At 37.8% G+C, this 23236-nt stretch overlaps 1 protein-coding gene across 1 annotated transcript in view; it reads right to left on the minus strand.

Moving 5' to 3' along the window:
* Positions 1-2281: 2281 nt before the first annotated feature.
* Positions 2282-23236, minus strand: part of LOC127639695 (contactin-associated protein-like 5) — a 73998-nt gene continuing 53043 nt past the window's right edge. Inside the window, exons 13-24 of the mRNA XM_052121856.1 lie at positions 22573-22773; positions 20762-20918; positions 19881-20008; positions 19571-19741; positions 16185-16403; positions 14942-15181; positions 9450-9674; positions 6723-6856; positions 5782-5869; positions 4856-5059; positions 4707-4778; positions 2282-3215 (exon numbers count right to left, since the gene is read on the minus strand). Of these exons, the coding sequence (XP_051977816.1) occupies positions 3013-3215; positions 4707-4778; positions 4856-5059; positions 5782-5869; positions 6723-6856; positions 9450-9674; positions 14942-15181; positions 16185-16403; positions 19571-19741; positions 19881-20008; positions 20762-20918; positions 22573-22773 (2042 nt within the window). The 3' untranslated portion in view covers positions 2282-3012. The remainder of the gene's footprint in view (positions 3216-4706; positions 4779-4855; positions 5060-5781; positions 5870-6722; positions 6857-9449; positions 9675-14941; positions 15182-16184; positions 16404-19570; positions 19742-19880; positions 20009-20761; positions 20919-22572; positions 22774-23236) is intronic.

Consider the following 23236-nt stretch of genomic DNA (forward strand, 5'->3'; position numbering starts at 1 on the left):
ACTTCGACCTGGCTCAATTCTGGTATACACCGGCCATTTTTCACTACTCTATTAATTCCCAATGGATAAAATCAAGACCAGTCCGATTTGTTTTCTCATTGAATATCTTGTTTTATTCCAAAAACATGTCATAAAGTTAAATGTGTTGCAAATGTAAATGTAAATGCCATTTCATGTTACGGCAGAAATGTGTGACAACTTCATGTCTCCAAATACGATCGATGTACCACCATTTAAATATTTGCAAGTCTGTGCTTCCAGTAAAGTGAAGCTTGATTAAAAACCACAACATCATATCTCAAACATTCTCTGGGTGGCTGAAATTGTTGGGGAAGCTTTCTTGCTTTGTGTCAGTTTTTAAAGTATAAATATCTGATATTCAAGGTTTACTGCCTCAGTGAGATGCCCTGAAATCTAATGAGATGAACGGGTTGGTTGTAGTACGACATTCCGGCTGGTGTTTATCCACGCCAAGATGGATTTAGCAGCAGATCGGACTCAGATCTGAGCCCAGGGCTGTTTGAGCGAGAATCTATCATCACCATGCCATCACGGGAATGGCATTTACATAGATCACCACTAGATAAATATCTAGCATTACTGATTCTTTGTCCTGACGCTACTGAAAATGACAAATGAGGGGGTTGGGTGTAGCGTTGATTAGATACCGCCTTAAAGCTTAGCTCTGATGCATTGTATGGTATTATCGGAGGAAATCTTGACCCTTACTGTTATGAATGTTTTCATCCTTATAAGAAGGTTTTTTTGAGACTGGAAACCAATTATAGCTGGATTTTATCTCATAAAGGTATCTTAAATCATAAATATGATCTAATCCATAAATGAGGTTCAGACCAGGCAACCTTTAAAAGGATGTGAATGATATTTTGGCCCCATTACTCACTTCCTGTAAAATATAATGGGATAGAATGAGGTCTCGCCCAGAACAGAATGAATTCTCATATTCACACTGTAAGTTTATGTGGTCTAGTGTGATGCACTTCTTGGATTCTATGGAAACTTCATTTTCCGCGAAAGGAAACTATATTTCTGCTCAGACTTCACAGGTAAAAGGTTTATAACATTTGTTTTCTCATTTATTCATATACTAGAGACCTTGTTTGAGAGTTTGAATTCGGAAGAAAGCATTGTTTTTGTGGTTGTTGTTGTTGTTGTTGTTGTTGTTTGAGCACTTAAAGGGATAGTTCACTCAAAAATTCTGTCATTTAATCCTCCTTATTTTGTTCCAAACTCCTGTTGTGTTCCAGGGAAGGAAGTCATATGGTTTTGGAACAATGAACAGTTTTGGAACATTGAGTAAATGATGACAGAATTTGAATTATTGGGTAAACTACCACTTTTAGACCATGTCAGTTAGCTTTGAGGCCGTTTATATGCTTTTCTAACTATAAAAGTGGTAAATAAAAACCCTTTAGCAGATATACACATATGGACCACCTGCCACTGGCCAGCAATAGCAAATGGTAAATCATGGTTTTGACAGGCTGTGACGTAAGCTAAATTCTATCGGATAAAATAAATGACACGCACCAAACCGTTTCATGGGGTTTTTAAAAACAGCATTAAAATTGGCACTATGCAGGCCTACTTTCTTTACAAATATCCCTGAAATTACTTTTCTGCTAAACATAAACAAAGCCATATGGGCCGGGAATAAGAATGTCAACCAATAATAACATGGTCAATGGTCATGATCCAATCAAATCCCAATGCATGAAATCAAGTCCACCATTATTTCCTGCTGTATATTCTGTATCCCTCCAAATAAGTCACATCATGAAAATGAATGGGTTGCAAATGCATATGTTTCATCCTTCAACAGGAAATCTAAAATGAATTATTTTCTTTTATACTGTATTACTTTTTGGCTGACATCACAAATAGCTTTCTTTTTCAACCCCTACCATGTAATCTAGTACATACTGTAATGGCTAAAGTATGTATTGGTTTTCTGCATGCCGCTATGTCTTGCTAGCTTGATGTAAATTTTGTCATCAAGACAGTCCGTGAGCATTCCTAGTTTTCTAGCCTCACGTACCGGTGCCCGTCATCTGCTCACGTCTCGAATGCTTCCTTGCAGGCTCACACAACAGCATGCTGAAAAACGATGTAAACCATAGCCTTATGCCCAAAAATGTCAAACTATGAAAGTTATATGTTGTCTATAAAATACTGTAAGTAGGGAGTGAATGTATAAAGAAGAAATAGAGAAAAAGTTGGAGGAAAAGACAGAAACCTAGTGGTAACATCACCCACTTTATTTGCATCACTACATTGTGCTCGCCTGTGGCTGAACAAGACCATTCGTGCTGGATTAGTCCTACACCAGAGCCGCTTGATTCGCCACGGTCCACAGACTGGAGACCGTTGAGTGTTTGCTTGTCTGCCAGACTGACTCGCATGTGTGCAAGCACAAATGATTCCTTAATCTTTTTGTTGTCTGGTTAAATAATATGCCCTGAAAGCAAGAGAGGGCTGAAGGCCATGTTTGTGTAAAGCTTCAGATCTTTGAAGCCACCTGATCTTCAAAATCTCAGAAACACAACGAAAAACCACAGCAAAGAACCATTGTTATGAAGACAGAGCTGGTCTTTTGAAATCCACCATTCTGCCAATGCATGTATGGCATAATCCAACAGTCATATCTGTGTCATTGCCATTTCTATATAGAAATACGATCAGGGTTGCCTTGGCTCTGCAATACAAAGTGGTGTTATCCTATATTAGTTCATGAGGCACTAACAATCCCATGCCTCAATTCGGGCTCATTTCGTCCACCTGACCTACCTGGGACCCTATCATGGGCACTAAAATCTGCAGTAGTAGAATTTGTTCCCTGATTTCTGAATGAAAAGGGGAGTGGTTTGGAGGGTGAAGGGCACTGGCTGTGTCCACAAGGCTCAGCAGACTCCCCAACCCCTGTCCACTGGTTTGGCACCGCAGGCAGGATCAGAGCGGCTCAGTTGAGGTCATGAGGTTGGACGGCACAGGTCAGATGAAGTATTCCTTCCTACTGTCTCTTATGGCACAGTGGAGGTCCAGCTCAGCCCGGTATCTGTGCTCTGGCCTAGGCTGGTGATCTTTTTCCTTGACAGCGGGCATTTGCTGAGTGCGTTTGTGTCGATGGCGGTAGAGGAAATGGGTCATGACGGCCACAGCGCAGAGGGTAATGAGCACTACTGCTGCTATCAAACCTAAGGGAGTAAGAGAATAAATATGTGGATAACTGTTGGCAAACATATTCTCTTTGAGGTGGTGTGACCTAGTGGTTAGAGATCTGGGCTGGCAATGGAAAAGTTGTAGGTTCAAACCCCATAAGGGTTGATTGATAAACTATGGATTAAAGCATCCACAAATGGCTGCAGAAATCCAAATAAAGAAGTACAACTGACATAATACCAGATGGGACATAGAGACGATCCATACAATATAAAACTAAGCATTGTTCATGAATATTAATTATGTTATGGTCGCCCAGTATTCCTTTGTGATTTGCTAAAAGCTGAACGTTGGAAGGTGAGCACTTACCATAGTGGGATTACCGTTTGAACATTCGTTCAGTCCATAGTCGACAATTGTTTGGTTACTCCTTGGTCTTATGGGCGAAACATATTCTATACAAGTACGTGAACTCAGGCACTTCTAGCTACGCAAGCACTTTTTTGGTGTGTTGGTGACCACAATTCCTAAGACGTAAGAGTTAGAGTACATGTTGCATTCTTAAAGTTGACGCAAGAGGCATTCTACGGGACATAATGTGAACTCTCCACTTCTACTGTGAGTTTTCTCCTTCAAGGCATCTATTGTCATGGTGGAACATCAGTTTGAAGAGAATATTGCTGAGCATGTAAGGTAAAGTCAATGTTTTTATAGCAACACATAAAGGGAAATGGCACAGACTTCTGAAAGAAACTCTATCGCTCCCTTGAGTATTGAGGTTTGTTACCACCACAGTAATGCAAGAGCAAACATTAAGCATGTTTATCCAGACCATGCATTAGCAATGCGTTGGCTAAGCAATTGTATTTGTGTATGTTTACGTGCATAATGGAACGTTTCTGGCCTCAAAGCCACCATTTTATATGGCTGGCTACATGTCTTTGTGCCGTAGCCAAGCAGAACCAATCTCTTAAAATAAAAGTATTATATCTCAAAAAGACAGGGTGAGATGAACTTGCAATAGATGCTTGCCCCTGGGTACCAGCTTGTGTTGATGCAATCGCAGACTTTAAGATTTAAGGGGAGTTCACATTGGCAGTGATTAAATCGCTAGAGGTCATCAAATCTCTGTACTGTTGGTTGCTAGGCGTTCCTACTCATGTGCTTTATCAGGCAGCAGTGTTGTCTGCACATCCATTGGCTGACGGCATGTTGTGTCACTGCTCGTTTGCATAAAGGTGAACTTGTCTTAACTTTTTAAGTTACTGTCACTTATGTCGCCTTAAATTGCCAACTGTAATTGAAAGCGGATGCCTTCCAGTCACTTTGTCATTGCAAATTGCAGTCAGTGTGAACATGCCTTTAGTTTTTCACACTACTGTTCATTACCCTAGGTGCCTTAATGAAAGATGACACCACATCATGTGATGTGAAACCTTGCAAATTGCCCTCTGAGGTTTGATTTTACAGCTTGTTTGATTTTGTAAAGCCCTGGGAGTACAAAGGTACAGGAAAGCAGTACTTACCTCCGATTACCGCAGAGTCGCTTTGGGCAGTGTTCATAAGCTTCTTCCCTCTACTTCCCATGTCTGCATTATCTGTGAATAAATTAAATAAGAAATATGGCAATGATATTTAAATGTGCCTTGAGTTCAAGCTTTGCCTTAATACCAACCTGATAAAGATCTGGATGAAGATTTATCTGCCAGCTCACCGCAATTTGACTCGACTAAGTTGCCGAGCACACTGACCAATGAGCTTCCTCGATTTAGAATGGCTGCCTTAAGAGGAGCCAAATGGTTGAACTGAACCGATGACAGGCAGCCAATAAAACCTCTTGATCCAGCCTGGAGAACCTCCTCGTCTACACCAGCTCGGCCTATGAGAGACAAGGATGCAGTATCTCAAATTTGATTGGTGGGCATAAAGTTCTATACTCTTTCACACAGACTAACTTATATTCGTTCTATGATACTAGAGATGGTTAACTAGTCATCCAACTGTGGGCTAGTTGGTTAGTGATGTCGACTAGTGGGTTTATCTAGAATTTGTATGTATTTTTATAGCTATAATATGTAAAATATTTAATGTTTGTATAAAAGGTATAGATATTTACCCTGTTTATTTGTTAAATGTCTGTCAGTTATCCTATTGAAAAGCTGTGTTTAGCATCAATACATCCTTAAAGGGGGCGTTCGCAAAGGATGTGTTATCGCATTCAGTCTGCGCTACTTTTTTAAATTGTTCTTAATCTTAACTAACAATCTTAACATGCCGACAGATGACATTGGGCATTGCATTGTGTCCCACTGTTTCTTCAGAGTGCTTTTTAATGCAAAAAAACCCCCACACACAACTGTATAAAGGGCTTCATTAAGACATACTAGTCTTTCAGACAACCTAACGACTAGTTGATTTTGAAAATATGTTGTTTTGCACATCCCTACATTGTGATAGTACTGTATGTCAATATGTACAATGAAGGATTTTTGCCCATCAAACTATCTAAAGGTGGCTTAGAAAGGTGAAATTAGTCAGTTAAGCACAATGTTCTATCTACACCCACCCCTTGGAGTCTTGGAGTTTAATTAAAGCGCCTACCTGTGACTTTACCCAATGTCAAAGATCTTATCGTGATAAGCTCTTTGTCCGTGGACAGGCTGTATTTCAGATTGGTGTCTTTATCGATCTAAAAAGGTTACAGAAAGAGAAAGAGAGAGTGATGTGGCATGACACTTATTACTTGTGCAACATACCTTTCTGTCATGAGATTCTACAAATACTCTGATATTATTGTAGGTGCAAAACAAAAGCGGTTGTATGTTAATTTGCAATGATGTGTAAAGAATACTGATGACATCCTTCAGTTGAAACACTACTCAGTCTGTTCTAAGGGGGCTGAATCAAGACTTTAACATATGATCAGCCATGCACATCAGTGCACTTATTAAACCCAGAATTTTACTTCAGCCTGAAATCAAATCCAGTCGGAATCATTTGGAAGGAATGTGATATATAGTAGTAGACGATCAAAACAGCGACTTTATCTATGCCGACATTGAGCCTCATTCATGAAACATGAGTAGAATTAATTTCTGTGTAAATTGTTGCATGAATGCAACCCAAACCTTAAATACAATTTGTGAAAATTAATCAGCGAATGAATGTGATCCACACCTTTTATCAAATATTTGTGCAAATTGTCCGTAAAACCATTCTCATGTAATCTTGTATGAATTTCGGTGTAAATCTTTTGTAAACCCATTATTGCATAATTTGTTGAATGAAATTCTGCAACAAATTATTCACACAGATAGTGGCTGTAGTTATGTTTCATTAATGAGGCCCATATTTATAATCATTTGTTTTAGACGTGCACAAATAAGTTTTAAACTGCACAAATCTTTCCTATACATGTTATGAGTTAAAATGGAACTCAAGCCATTGTCTCAATTTCTTAAGAAATTAGTTTAATTTATTTGAAATCAACATGTTTTGGACAAAAGTGCTCTGTATTCAGTCGCCAACGAATCCCAACTCACCTGGACGTACATATCCCGTCCCTCTCTATGGATCTGGACTCTATGGAGCTGTCCGTTTGCCAGATTTAGAGACGTTGGCATGAAGACGTCAGGCTCTTTCTCTCTGTTTAGCCGATACCATATCTGCAAACTCCCTGCGGGATGCCAATGAGACACAAGGAAGACAGGCAATTGGAGACATGTGTGAGACAGAATCAAGACGGCAAATTACACTCGACTGGCTTATTTCCTTCCCCACTGATGAGGGTAATTGCTAGCTGACCGCTGTTTTGAAATATGAGAAACACAGGAAAAGATGCTCCTCTCCAATCATCATCATCATCACAATCATGATCGTAGTAATCATATACAGCTTGAAGGTAATCAAAAAACAGCTCTGTCTGATCCAACATTGTGATTTTTCACATGTCGTAACAGGACAAAAGCATCAACAAAAATAAAATGTAATATTTGTCTATCAATGTATTTTTAATAACTACACAGCAGCTCTTTATTCAACCCTATATTAATTTAGAATGCACTATTTAATGTTTTACAGCCTAACGTCATATTTGAAGAAAAATATTTACATATATGGATGAATCTCAAGAAAATATGTCTAGATCACATGTCATCTTGCAATAAAATATGATGGAATATATATATATACACACACACAAACAGGGTTGGGGAGTAACGAAATACATGTAATGGGATTACATATTTAAAATAAAAAATATAAGTAACTGTATTCCACCACAGTTACAATTTAAATCATTGGTAATTAGAATACAGTTACATTCAAAAAGTATTTTGATTACTGACGAGATTACTTTGCATTTTACTGTAATTTGTTTCATTTAATATTTAGTCCTTTCAGCTTGAAAACATTTAAACATATAAATGATGCGATCCAAAGTGCATTTGAACAGCGGTGAAACACTTTGGATCATATATAGGTATAAATGTCACAGACAGAGAAGTGAGTTTGAAGTAAGTTTGGAGCAGAAGAAATAGAAATACACCTTGTGTAAATTGTTAGCTTTATGCTAAGCTAAAATGCTATTTCTAGCCATTTTACATGCACATGTTACCAGACACGATCAAGTTTTTTTTTATCAAGTAAGACCTTTTATATTAGGGCAAAAATCATATTCTTGATAATAATATTTGTATTGTTTTCCTTGTATCCTTAAAACAAGATCAGATTGATTTACCTTGTATTAGAAACAACACTGAATAAGATATTTAGGTTTTTAGAGAATGTATTTTTAACATGAGTATTTTGTCTTTAGTTTTTATAGTCAAAACAAGTGAAAAAAATCTACCAGTGCTGAAGAAGTAATCCAAAGTATTTAAAATATTTTACTGACTTTGAGTAATCTAACAGAATATGTTACAAATTACATTTTACAGCATGTATTCTGTAATCTGTAGTGGAATACATTTCAAAAGTAACATTCCCAACCCTGAATATACACAGGAGCCAAAAGTTTGGAATAATGTTCAGTTTTTGCTGTTTCGGAAGGAAATTGGTACTTTAATTCACCAAAGTGTCATTCAACTGATCACAAAGTATTGTCAGGACATTACTGATGAATAAAACAGCACAGTCACTATTTGAATATTTTTTTTTTAATCAAATCTAGACAGGCCCCATTTCCAGCAGCCATCACTCCAACACCTTATAATTGAGTTTTCATGCTAAATTGATAATTTGCTACTAGAAATTCACTTGCCAAACACAGTTGAAATCTATTTGGTTTGTTAAATGAAGCTTAACATTGTCTTTGTGTTTGTTTTTGAGTTGCCACAGTATGCAATAGACTGGCATATCTTAAGGTCAATATTAGGTTCAAAGACAAAGCACAACTGGCTCTAACAAGGACCGAAAGAGATGTGGAAGACCAGATGTACAACTAAACAAGAGGATAAGTACATCAGAGTCTCTAGTTTGAGAAATAGACGCCTCACATGTCCTCCGCTGACAGCTTCATTGAATTCTACCCGCTCAACACCAGTTTCATGTACAACAGTAAAGAGAAGACTCGGGAGGCCTTGTGGGACAGAATTGCAAAGAAAAAGCCACTTTTGAAACAGAATAACAAAAAGAAAAGGTTAGAGTGAGTAAAGAAACACAGACATTGGACAACAGATCATTGGAAAAGAGTGTTATGGATCTTAACACCATTGAGCTTTTTTGGGACCATATAGACTGTAAGGTGTTTGAGAAGTGCCCGACAAGACAGACACATCTATAAGTGCTACAGGAAGTGTGGGGTGAAAGGTCACCTGAGTATCTGGACAAACTGACAGCTAGAATATTAAGGATCTGCAAAGCTGTCATTGCTGCACGTGGAGGATGTTTTGATGAGAGCTCTTTAAATAGTTAAAAAAAAATTCAAATTGTAATAGTAATTCTTCACATTATTGATGTCCTGCCTATACATTGTGATCAGTTGAATGCCACTTTGGTGAATAAAAGTACCAATTTCTTTCCATAGGAGCAAAATCTGTACATTATTCCAAACTTTTGACCACCAGTGCATATTTTTAATTAAAAAAAAAATAATAATTTTAATGCAAAAACATTGTCCTAAAAAATAGACTTTCATTTTTTGATTTAAATAAAATAGACTTTCTAAATATATATATATATATATTTTTTTTTAAATATGTGAAATTTGACCCTTATTACCCAAATAACAAAATGAATGCTTTACTCTGCATTAATAAACAGTTGTATACCGTTGTGAGCCAGTATAATGGCCATGTACTGTTGATGGTAGGTGTTGACTGTCAAAAGCATGGTGGGCATCTGTGTCGTGAGGAAACTGAAGGCGATGCTTTCTCGTGAGTTGCTGTTTTGGGCATAAATGGCCGAGGACTGGCGACTATGGTTGCGTATCACAGAAAAAGGTTCCTGGAAGGTGTAGGTCACTGAGGACCCGCTTTCAAAGGACATGGAAACTTCTGCAAAGTAGGAAACACAAAAGCAGAGAAATATTGAAGTAAACGCTGACAGGTAGATTTGAGATACTCATTGGCCATGTATTCAGTCCCTTGTCAGCATATTAATGAGCTGTTGAACATCAAGGACAAACTGCTGAATGGAAAGAGTCCAAAAACAATGGAGGAAATGAAAGATTTAACTCTAAATGAATGCAAAATTATGCTTGGACTGCAAGTGACCCCAGGCATCTTGCGCTGTTCATTTACTCATAATATTATCAGAATAGAAACACCATTTCTTAAGAGTCCAATAAAAAAAATAAAAGCATTCACAGAGTATTGAATGTTTAATTCAATGGGTCTCATTCATGAAACACAATGACAACAAATTTCCGTGTAAATCGTTTTCGCAAAACCATTCTAACGTAATCAAATTTCAGTGTAAAATTGAGGTAAAACCATTCTTGTGCAAATTGTCGCATGAATGTAACCTATACCTTTAACTACATTTCTTACATAAACATGCGACACACACCGTTAAATTGTTCTTAAAGCTATTAGTATGTAGCTATTGCTTAAATTTGACTCACATCTGTAATCAAATTTCTTAGCACATTTCTATCAAAATTATCATTACGTAATTGTTGCATGAATGCAATCCATACATTTAACCATATACATTACATATATGAATTGTTCAGAAAATAGTTATGTAAATTGTTGCATTAATGCAACCCATGCATTTAATCAAATTTCTCTAAAGATTGCTCACAAAACCGCTATTGCTTATATTGTTGCATGAATGTAACCAATCCTTTGAATCTAATTTCTTTGAAAAAATAAATAAATCGTAAAATTGTAAATGCGACCCACACCTGTAATCAACTTTCTGTGCACATTGTTAGTAAAAATTATTCTTATGTAAGAATGCAACACACACTTTTATTTAAAAATCGGCATAAATAGTTTATAAAACCATTCTTGCGTATATGGTTGCACAATTGTGAAAAATTTCTGTGTAAAATGTAAGAAATGTAAGAAACCATTCTGACATAAATTGTTGCATGAATACAACCCATACTTTTAATAACATTTTTCCAAAACTTGATTGTAAAGCCAATTTTTGCATGAATATGACCCACATCGTTAATGGAATTTCAGTGTTATTTGATTGTAAAACCATTCTTACATATATTAACATGTTCATTTCTGTGCAATTAATGTGCTATCGAACATCAAGGACACAGCGCTGAATGTAACGAGTCCAAGAAACTGATTAATAAAAGATTTAACTTTAAATAAATGCAAAAATATGTCTGGACTGCGAGTGACCCCAGGCATCTTGGAGTGTTTATTTATTCATAATATTATCAGAATTGAAACACCATCTCTCTAGAGTCCAATAAATCAAAAACAAGAACGCTGTTTCACTCACAGAGCATTGAATAGCCCTTCATTTTGTAAGATCAAATCTGATAACGGGTGTACTGACGGCAGAGAGATCTAGCATTGAATGTGATGGCAATGGAGGGTCCCTTGGGATTGGTCAGGATGCATCCCTTTGAGGGAAATTCACCCAAACAGCTGCAGTTCATGGTCATGGACGAAAGCCATACAGAAAGGGAGAGCAAGAGAGAGAGAGAGAGAGAGAGAGAGAGAGAGAGAGAATAGCAGAAATGCAGTGAATATCATGTTTTATCCTGCTCTGCTTTGATCAGGTGCAATCTTTGGGCATGGTGCCGTCTTCAGAAATCAAGGTTACCGAGCTCTTTAACTAGCTCCTTCTGGAACACACTTTGATACCTTGCAGAGGCACAGTGAGCCTACCAAAGTTAAAACAAACTGCTTTTGAAGAAGAACTGTTCCCTAAAACCAAAGAATACACACTACAAAAATTCAAAAACCTTTGTTTTATACAGCAAAAATAAACAAAAGCAGGTAACATCACATTCAAACAAAGGTCCCAGCTAAATTTTTCCATCCACACTGAAAACGAAAATGCCACGCAAGCGAAAATATGGTAAAAATAATAATAATAATAATAATAATAATAATGTGAAGGGAAAAACATTATATATAAAAATAATAATAATAATGACTGCTTTCATACAGGTTTCTTGAACACTCCTCTTGTCTTCCATTGGTCAACCAAACAGATAGCCCCGCCCCCAAACTCACATCATTGGTTGAGCTGATCTTCCTGTGTCAGGATGTGCAAATAAACGGCAATATTTTCATCGTGCCACAGAGTAATGCTGAGTTCGGAATGGCGTACTATCCATCCTACTTTTATTACTTTTGCCATATGAAACCGAACGAGTAGTATGGTTTTGTGCAATTCCAAACTCAGCCTTAAGCCCAAAGTATACTTAGGTCAAATGTGAACTGAGTGTTCAGGTACAGGACGAGTGACAATTCTCATCATTAGCTTAAGCACTGAACATGCGCAGCCTTAATTTTCCAACCGCTCGTCTTTGAACGTGCAGAATTCACGTGTACCTGGTATTATTTGCACTAATTAATGGGTTAAAAAGGTGGCAACACTCACATTTGAGCCATTGTTTTCACGATGATGTGCTAGAAGAAGATGAAGAATAAGATAGCCAGTAAACAACAGGAGGCAAAGGTAAAAACCTCAACAGTGGATGTGCATGCCAAGAACGCGTGTGTAAGGAGGTCTTGAGATACTTACATTTGTATAACTCAAGTCTATAAAGGACTATAAAGACATATTTATAGGTCTATACTCCTGAAAATAAATAGTCCGGTGTCTCATTCAGTCGTAGCGCACATGCACCAACCACCTGTGTATGCGCGCACCGTCAATTGGAGTATAATTTGACAGGCTCGCGTTCGCGATTTCATATATTACGTTCTCTCTTTTATACCTCCGAACAACGATAGGAACTTTTAGTGCTAGCACAACAAAATGTCAACATACTGTTCTACTCTTTAAGTGGATTAGTTTTTTTTCCAAAAATCACTAAACCAAGACCAAAATTTCCAAAAGAACTTTCAACATCTACCAAACTAAGTACAGATCTTCTGGCAGTTGCTGTGATTTTCTTAAGATTTTCGCAAAATGGAAGATCAAATCTTGAAAAATCTCACTGTACGTTCACACCAGAAGCGGCGAGAGCGTCAAAATTCGCTCTGGCTGCCCTGCCTTCGACGCTCAAGGACGCTCGTGGACGCTCTGACGTAGTTGAAATAAGCGGCAACGTTTGTTCAGAATGCTTTGTTTTGTGAACTATATTTAAAGGGGGCATAATTTAAACATCCAGACATGTCGACCATTTACTTTTTGCCGACCGATCACAAGTAGCGTATATACTCATGAACTCTTTAAAATGTGAAAATAAGAAATCGATCGATGGCAGAAAGTAATTAAAATTACAGTTGTTTGTTATCAAAATAAAATACATTTGTAATAATAACTGTGGTCTTGGTCATATATTACAGGGAAACCCATCACGGCAATAATTCGTTTCTACCCAAGACTCGCCTCGCCGCTTCTCGCCGCAGAGAGACGCTGGCTGTCATTGAAAAAGAATGACTTCCGGTCGATTTGACGCTCTCGCCGCCTCTGGTGTGAACGTACGGTCAGACCTTCCGTTTGTTCACATCAGAAGCGGCGAGAGTGTCAAAATTCGCTCTGGCTGCCCTGCCTTCAACGCTCGAGGACGCTCGTGGACGCTCTGACGTAGTTGAAATAGGCGGCAACGTTTGTTCAGAATTCTTTGTTTTGTGAACTATATTTAACTCTTTCCCCGCCAAACACGGAATTTTCCGTGTTTTATGAAAAAACGCTTCCCCGCCAAACACGGAATTTTCCGGGTTTCCGTGTTTTAGGTGTTATACGGTAAGGAAGACTCCTCCGCATGTTTTGAAAGAGTACGCAACTCTTTGATCAAAGAAACAGACTGTGATCGTCTCAAACATGAAGAAGTGGAGTATTGAGGAGCTCAAAATATCAGACATAAACATGCCTTTTTATCAGCTTTTTGTCTGAAATGTTGTTTTTTGACAAAACCGACCTCTGTTCAAGTCGCAATAAAAAAAGAACAAATGAAGATAAAATAAAATCGTTTTTTTGCCTAAAAGCAGAGGCTCAGATCTTTATTGTGATATATAGCATATATATATATTCATATATTCATGGAAGAAAATATTCTGCGGGCCATTAAAGTTTAGCGAAAATCGTCAAAAACCCTGGCGGTGGCTGGCAACTTTTTTTTAAAAACGCTGGTGGGGAAAGAGTTAAAGGGGCCGCAATTTAAACATCCAGACATGTCGATCATTTACTTTTTGCCGACCTATCACAAGTAGCGTATATCCTCATGAACTCTTTAAAATGTGAAAATAAGAAATCGATCGATGGCAGAAAGTAATTAAAATTATAGTTGTTTGTTATCAAAATAAAATACATTTGTAATAATAACTGTGGTCTTGGTCATATATTACAGGGAAACCCGTCACGGCAATAATTAGTTTCTCCTCCATTTTATCTTTGGAACTAATGTTTGGTGGGAACCAAAGTTTACACTGTTGTGTTCTCTAGACTTCGCTAGAGCGGAGCACTTCTATATTCCAATAGGTTGCCGCCGAACCGCGTCACAGCTCATTACCATAATGTTGACTGCACTTGAACTTTCATCTGATGCCCACACCGCCCAAGACTCGCCACCGAGAGACGCTGGCTGTCATTGAAAATGAATGACTTCAGGTCGATTTGACGCTCTCGCCGCCTCTGGTGTGAACGCACAGTTACATAGACGGAAAGTTCATACAGGCCAATATTATTAAAACTCCAACTGTCAAGAAATTCAAATGTAAATGACGTAATGCTAAAACGGGCCAGTACAATTTAAACTCCAACTGTCAAGAAATTCAAAAGTAAACAAACACTCACAAGGTTTTAAGACTTTAAGTTCCTTCATTCTTCAAAGTTCACCTATGTACAACGTAGTTGCGTAATTGAAGTTTATCTATTTATTTGATCATTCTTGTGCTTCCATAGAAAATGATGGCAAATTGGTGGCGCAAGTCTGTGGCCTCAGAAACTTCATAAATGAGCAGAATATTCTGGCAATCTTTACCGCTACTCTTCATTTACAGTGCAAAATTCACACAAACTAAATTGTAAAGTCAAATGCATTGTCAATTGTTGCAGTCACAACTGTTTATGACAAAATATGATAAGAGATGTTGCAGTATTGGCTAGTTACATTAAAACTCAGAAGAGGCATAATGCAGATATGGTGATATTACACCTTTTAATTGCAAACCTTTCTTGCAGCTGGGTCCTCCATAGGCAGAGTGTGTGCAGTCACAAACATAACCGCTGCTCTTCTCGATACACTTTCCCCTGTTGTGGCACAAGCTGTTCTGGCTGCTGCAGTGACCCGGGCATCCTGAGCTGACCCCTGGTGTCATTTTTGCTCGTTCCTCAAGGTCAAGGGTCATTCCGTTGATGTTTAAAGACCTGATACATCCAAGAAACCCTCGCTGCCTAGATGCTGTTCCTCCTGTTGATAATATATACAATATTACTACAGAATCTTTTGATAATTGGAAGCAATATAGAATATACATTACAGTAGTTGAAGGTTTAATAGGTCTTCAACTAAAAGACAAAATAGGTGTGCTTTGATGTGTCAGCAAACAATAATTGATATTGGCCATAACCCTTAAAAGAAAAGTACACATACAAATCTAAATTTAGTCATCATTTACCTACCTACCCTCACCCGATGCATGTAGTAACCAGGGGCTATCAAGCTCCAAAACATACAAGAAAGTTGCATCAGTGTGGTTCATTCGACTTGTCCGCTACATTTCGAGTTGTTTGGAGCCATTCAGTGTTTTGAAATTGATTTATTGAATTATTCACTGAAAGTCTTTCCCTATTTAGCTTTCAAACCTTAGTCGCACATTATGATTCGAGATGCTTCGCACCAGATTTTACGTCAACGATTTCGAACATCACTGGATCTCGCATTGTGACCAGTTGCGAGGTAATGCACTTGAATGATTCTAATTGAATGGAATTAAATGTATGTTTATAAAATGTTGTGCTCACTTTCAAATTAGAAACATTTAAATGCCTCACATCGCAGCTGGTCACAAAACACGAGAGAACCATTGATTATCGAAATCATTGACAGCGCCACACATCTTGAGTCGCAAATGGGAGAGGAAGATTTTGAATGAATAAACAACATACATTTCAGTCTAATTTCAATTTTTCCTTTTTAAAGTTTAAAACCACCAGTGTAACATCATCCAAGTAAATCACCATCTGCTGTATGAAAAAAAGTGGCTCAGGCAATTTTGTAAAATGACTCATATTGTGTTCCACAAAATGACACATTTTATTTATGGGTGAGCTACCCCTTTAAAAACAACAATTTCCAAAGTGAATAAACTTAATTAAAATGTGTATTTAAAGTCTATTACCAACATCTGTGTAGAAGTACATGGATATTTTTCTTTTGCGCCCCGCCAGCATGGGGCTGTCACTAGGCTTACCGATAAACAGCTGGCTGTTAAGCTGGAGGTGGGTGTGGCCTTCGGAGGGGGCCTCCAGGAAGCGCAAAGGCAGCTGGTCCACCTGCAGTGATGCCTCCTTCACGTTCCTCTCCGCTCGTACGTAATGCCACTGCTTGTCGTTCAACGGCACATGAGACTTAACTGTCAAAACCACCGGCCCGTTCCCAACATCAAAGGTGAAGGTCAGGATAGAGGGGGCTATGGAAATTGGATTGCAGTTAAACGAAGAAATGGTGAAAATTACCACATGCCAGCAGGAAAGAGTAGCATTAATTTATCCAAAATGTATACGATTTATCCAAAGTAACTTACATACTGTATAGGTGCATTAAAGTTATATGCTCACTCAGCACTCTTGTAGACTAAATTTTCATGCTGATCAGTATTATTAATCACGATTAGTATTCGTTAATCATTTTGTAGCACTATTAATCATTTTTACTATATTATTACATTAATACTTTTATGCTATGTTGTCTTTGTATTGCTACATTTACATGTATATGCTTACTATAAGCTTATATGAGTTACATACACATCTGTATTACTTAGACCTAATCTTGCCAAGTAAGAACATTCCAGAGAATTGTGATTTGATTCTTGCTAAGCAACAGTATTCCAGAGATGTGATTTGATTTTCGCTAAATAGAACATGTGATTCGATTCCTGTTTAAACAATGGAGAGGCAGTTTTGTTGTTTTTCTTATGGATGTATTTAAATAAGCCCTGAGTTAACATCCTCAGAGAATGATGGGGAGACCATCTTATGACACCACTCTCCAATTGAAATTGGTCTTTCTCTCCTATGTCTGATAAAAAAAACAAAAAAATTCACTAATTCTTGGAAAGTACATTTGTGTCTGGCTCCATGACTTTTCAACCTGGAAAAGACAGAAGTTCAACCTCTTCACACGATTATCTAATCTTGCCAGTCGTGTGGCAGCAGTACAGTGCATAAAATCATGCAGATACAGTTCAGGAGTTTCAGTTAAATTTCACATCATCCATCAGAATGGAGAGAAAATGTGATCTTAATGATTCCGACTTATTCGAGATGACAGAAAGGCTACGGTAACTCAGATAACCCTTCTGTAAAATTGCAGTTAGCAGAACAGCATCTCAAAATGCACAACACGATGACCCTTGAGGCAGATAGGCTACAACAGCAGAAGACCATGTCAGGTTCCACTATATTAGGACCATAATGTTCCTAATAAAGTGCTTGGTAATTGTATATTTTCTCAATATGTGTGTTCCCTGCTTGTAGGACTGTAGGACTGGAACGCAATGACTTGAATTTGCTTTTCACTTGGCCAAGGTTCCTCAAGACTGCGTCATTAGGCTAGTTTTGCATCTTGGTGCACTCAGTAATTTGTTTTAAATATGTCGCCTTGGACTTAGTGACATCTAGTGGTGTGGACGCAGCAGCATTCAAACTCTGTAGTTTTCAGTTACTGATGCAAATGTAGAAACTCAGTATTCAGTCAGCCATGATTGATTTTACTACATGAGTGAAAGTTTCCAATAACAGTACGGTTCGGACAATAAGCGAGAAGTATTTGGCTGGTCGTGAGATCTTACGGCCATTTCCCACCTACAGTCCTGTTACTGATGCCGTGATCGGAGCTAAACTTTAGTTTTTTTAGGGCTGTTTTAAATTAACTGTGGCTGCATAGGCAAACGTAGGCAGCTGCCCTATCAGTTAATGGGTTACACAACAGTGTTTCTGGATGAATGGGAACTATCTGAACTATTTAAAAAGCACCTTATTTCATACTACATTCACCAATCCTATAAACCATAAACCTATACCAATTGTATCAACACAATCTTTTATGATAAAGGCTTTTATGACATTAATGCATAAATTACTGTACTGAAATACTCACTCATTGACGTCTTGATGCAAGTTAACCACGCAGTAACAGGCATGCAATGCTTCCCTCATTTAAACTAGATTTAATGACGGTTCAGTGCATAGTAAAGTTCAATTACCCACTCTTGATAAACATCTGATTATTTATATCCATCACCCAGGAAAAAGTTGATGTAGTAATCCATAAATCACTTTATTTTCTGTATAGTCACACAGTACAGATGCAATGAAATCTCAAATCGTGTCTCCTAAGGAAGTCATGAACACACACCAAATGAAATGGGTGATTCTCTTTGAATACTTTGTTTGTTATATGTTATTTCTGTTAAGGGAGTTGTAAAATTAGTGCAATCCTCTGAGTAGCAGGCTTGCAGCTAGTTTGTTGGCTGTGGAGCTCCTCTCTTTTCTCATTGCAGGTTTTTGACCAAGCACAGGCTGCAGCTCCTCCCGCAGTCCCACAGGAGCTAAAAATATCCTCTAAAACGGCTTTGAGGGACTATAGTTCGAAAAGAAAAGAACTAGACCAGGGAAAGGTACCTAAAATGGGCTTTAGTACTGCCAGTTGGAAAGGCCCTATAGTGGCTCCCATGTGGGGACCCTCTAAACAGCTTTTATTAAGTTACAGATGTGACTTGAATCTTAATCTCAAACTACACAGTATGTTTTAAAATTACAATTCATGGCATAAGGAGTACACCTTTTTGTACTGAAACATAGATTAACTGAAGACCCAACACAACATGAAACTACAGAACATGAAGGCAAGCTCTAAAGGTGAGTTGGGCCAGCCGTCTCAATTTTCATGTTTACATTAGTGTAATTACCTCTTTTATATGCAACCAATGGATTCTGAGAATACTCAGAGGACAACTAGCCTTTATACTTGGTAGAACATTTTTTAGAAGATGAAGGCAGGCAATTTTATGAAGACGAACAGCATCAGTGAACTGTGTACAGTAATTACACAGTTGAGGATTTCAGAGGCTCCTGAACACAGTGGCACAGTTCAGTTAAACTGCTCTTTTGAGGGAAATTAGCTCCATCCGCTCCTCTTTGCTGCAAATACTAATGAAATGAGTGGGTTTTAACATTTTATTTGTGCATTTGTGTTGCTTGAGCATTAGCTAGATGGGTGAATCTGACAAAACCTGTTAAGAACACTGGACTTGTTATGGTTCTTTACAGATTCTACAGTGTTTTCTATCTTCTTCTGAAGATCTTACATTTATGCATTTGGTAGACGCTTTTATCCAAAGCGACTTACAGTGCACTTATTACAGGGACAATTCCCCCGGAGCAACCTGGAGTTAAGTGCATTGCTCAAGGACACAACAGTGGCATCTTGGTGGTGCTGGGGCTTGAACCCTCGACCTTCTGGTCAGTAACCCTGAGCCTCAAACACTGAGCCACCACTGCCCCGTGGTTATCTTGTTTCACCTACAGTTGGAATCTTTTCTGAAGGTCTTGCTATCAATATGAAGGGACTCACCACTGAGCTCCACTCTGATGAAGTCTTTCGCACCCAGATTTTCCAGGAAGACTCCAGAGGGAGCAGTGGTTTTGAAGTAGAGGGAGATGTCAATGCTCAGCTCGGCCTGGAGCGTTGGGAAGTGCAGGTAGGATGACTCCTGGTAAAAGGAGGCGGCATTCCACAGAAACCCTGAAATCAGAGGAAATATAGTTTTTTTTTCCACCCCGATTATACTACAGTATTTATTGCATTAAATTTGCAATTTGATGGCATTCAAAAATGTTATAATGAGGTATTGATGAATATTTATCATTTCGGCCTTACGTACTGTCCCCATAGCAGTGGAGAGATCCCACTCTGTAGATTGCCTCTGACCCTGTTCGGTTTGTATCGCCTACCAAGATCTCGGACACTGGTAAGTGTTCTTTGTAGGACAACACTCCTGTGTCATTCTCCCTGTTCACAAGAAAACAAGAACTGTTTACATAAGATACATGAGGCTGGTCAACATTCTTTATGGTTATTTATAATGTAGAGAGCTAATATGTTGATATTCAACAGATATACAAAAACCCTACAAAAAAAGATGGTCTAAGTTGGTCTCCCAGCCTGCTCAGGCTGGACTGTCTGCTGGTTTTAGAGGAGTATTTGGCACTTATCAACTGGTCAGGTTGGGAGACCAGTTACACCAGTTAAAGACCAGCTTGGCAAGGCTGGAAAATCAGCTAGACCAGCTGAAGGCCAGCTAGACCAGCTTTACCGGGATGGGAAATTAGATAAACCAGTTGAAAGACAGCATGGCCAGACTGTTAGACCAACTAGGCTTAACAAGTCCAGCTATGCCAGGCTAAAATACCAGCTAGACCAGCAGAAGACCAGCTTGATCGGACTAGGAGACCAACTAGATTAGCTAAGCCCAGCTTTGTCAGGCTGGGAGAGCAGCTGACCAGATTGGCCATCCTTAGAGACCATCTAGACCAGCAGAAGACCAGCTCGGCCTGCCTGAGAGAATAGCTAGACCAGCTAAACAGCTTGGCTTGTCTGGGCGACCAGCTTGACCATCAAACAAGCTTAATTTTGATTAGTTTTTTTTTTTAGCAGGGTAGTCAAGTGAAAAATCGACTAATGTAGAAACAGACACATACTTTAGACAAACAGAATGATGGATGGCTTAAAAATTTTACTAAAGTGGACACAAATGCTGTTTACCATGAGTTGTGGTCAGCATCACAGTTGCAGAAGTGGTTCATATCGATGCAGTTTTCATCCAGGCTGCAGGCGCATTGCTGCACCCCCGGGAGAAATCCACCCCAGTACGTCCTTCTCTCTCCTGCCTGGTCCAGCCACCAGGACAAGGGCGTTCCATCTGGAACAAACAACACATCTTTTCATTTCGTCAATAACTGTGACATATACATCCACTTGAGCACAGAAAACAAACAAACAAAAACAAAGCCTTAGGGATGCATCAATACAGGAATTCTGTGCAACTGCCAATAATTTTTTGTTATGGCTTATGCCAATATTATAAATCTATACTGTTTTGCAGACTGTTTTTAAAAATTAAATAAAAATGAAAGATATTTACTCTTTATTCAGTCTATTTATGAATAAAAATAATTTTAAAAAAAAATGCCCTGGAAATATTACAAAATAAATTAATAATAAAATAAAATAAATAAAAACATAAATTAAACATTGACACAAATGTACTCTGATAATATTAAAAAATAATCACAGAATTTATCCTAATTGTACAAGAATAAGCTCTGTTAATATTTAAAATAAATCATTTAAAACAACATTTACGCCATCTAGAAAGTAGAATTTTACAAAAAAAGCACTGATATTTAAAAATAAATAAATATCATAAATGCTATGTAAAATGTACAGTTAAAGAAATAAGTGCTGATAATATAAAACAAAATACCAAATCTTAAAATCTATAATGTAGAAAAAAGTGCTGATTTAAAAAAAATACATGAACAAAAAACACATTTACACTTCTAAAATATTGAATTATACAAATTTAAGCCCTGATAATTAACAAATGAATTAATAAATAAAATCAACATTTATAGAATGTTACTGTTAAAATATGCCCTGATAATATAAAATAATGAAAATAATGAATATACACATAATGAAAATACATATTAAATAAATAAATGAATAAAATAGTAATCTGGAATGTAATGGATGTAAATGGATGTAAAAAAAAGGTATCAATATATGTAAATAGGTCATGTATATGGGTATCAATATAATGTACATCTCCACACAGCGCTCATATTTGCGACACAACTAAAAGCTGTAGAAGTAAAACACTCGCCATCCGTAAGAAATTTTTATAGACAATAGACATTCCTCAGAGGTTAATAGGCCTGAAATGGAGCCATTCAATGTAGATATACTTCCACCACCAGATCCAGCAACGTTTTTTCCTCACAAATTTAGCATTTACACTCCATATTCCCCCAGGGAGAATCTGGCCAATCGCTGTTCCGCCACAGACACCGGAGCGCTACAATCTGGAACCAACTTCAGATCTCATTATGCAAATTCTCTGAGCCCGGCACAAAATGATGAACAATTTCAAGGAACGCCTAGTTCATAAATGTCGCCATTTCCCAACAATTAATATTGTAATTAGATTGGGGTCAAATCAGATTATAGATCTGAACAAACTCCATTTTGGGTAAATCATCCAATGAGGTGAGACGTTTTAATCAAGGAACAAGGACTTGGAAAGGACGCAATTGAACTGAGAGTGAACGTGATAAGTGACTGCTTTCCTTAGAAGGAAAGAATTATCAACGAATATCAAGTAACACTTTATAATAACTTTCAAACCTTTCAATAATGTGTTATTAAACATTTTCAAACCTACTACAATTTAAAAAGTAAAAGTATTTAGACACTTAAGACATGGGACCAGTAAAAGTCATTCAAAAACATTCAATTCAAAGTTCAACAGTTGACATTTAAAGACTCTGAATCCCAAACTGTATTATACCAACCCCATGTGTTGAAGAGGCGGGACTTCCTGCAGAGATAAAGCACTTCCTGCTGACACTGTTCAGATCTGCCCACAAGCGTCCGCAGCTGTTCCAAAGATGCGCTGTAGTTAAATCTCATCACATGAGGCTTCTGAAGGGACGACCCTTGAACTCTCACCATCTCTGTGCTGTTATGGGTCACTACGGTCCAAACCTTATCCTCTGTTCAAAACACACACACAAATACACACATGCATTCAGCTGCAACTAATCTTATATGTAATTATAATATATATGCCAACTAATTTTAAGTCCATCACATTTGGACAATTAACAAAGGCACATTACTTCCAGGCAGTACTACAGAAAAAGGTAACAACCTAACTGAATTCACAACATATCCTAACTACAGTCCATTAAATGTAACAAGCACATCAACCAATGGACATGTCAAAGTGGACGAGCATGATACATTTAAATACCATTACTACACACTACTGTATTTTGAAGACAGCAGTATGCAGCATGTACAGTATGTTGTGCGCAGTAATAATGCACATCCGTCAATGGATATTTCATATTGGAATAGCATACTACTTTTACTATTATTACTACTTTTTACTACAAACTACTACTGTATATTTCAAAGATCATTGTATGCGGCATGTATACTTAAAGCCACTCA

The sequence above is a fragment of the Xyrauchen texanus genome, chromosome 48 (genome assembly GCF_025860055.1).
Source record: "Xyrauchen texanus isolate HMW12.3.18 chromosome 48, RBS_HiC_50CHRs, whole genome shotgun sequence".
NCBI classification, from domain to species: Eukaryota; Metazoa; Chordata; class Actinopteri; order Cypriniformes; family Catostomidae; genus Xyrauchen; species Xyrauchen texanus.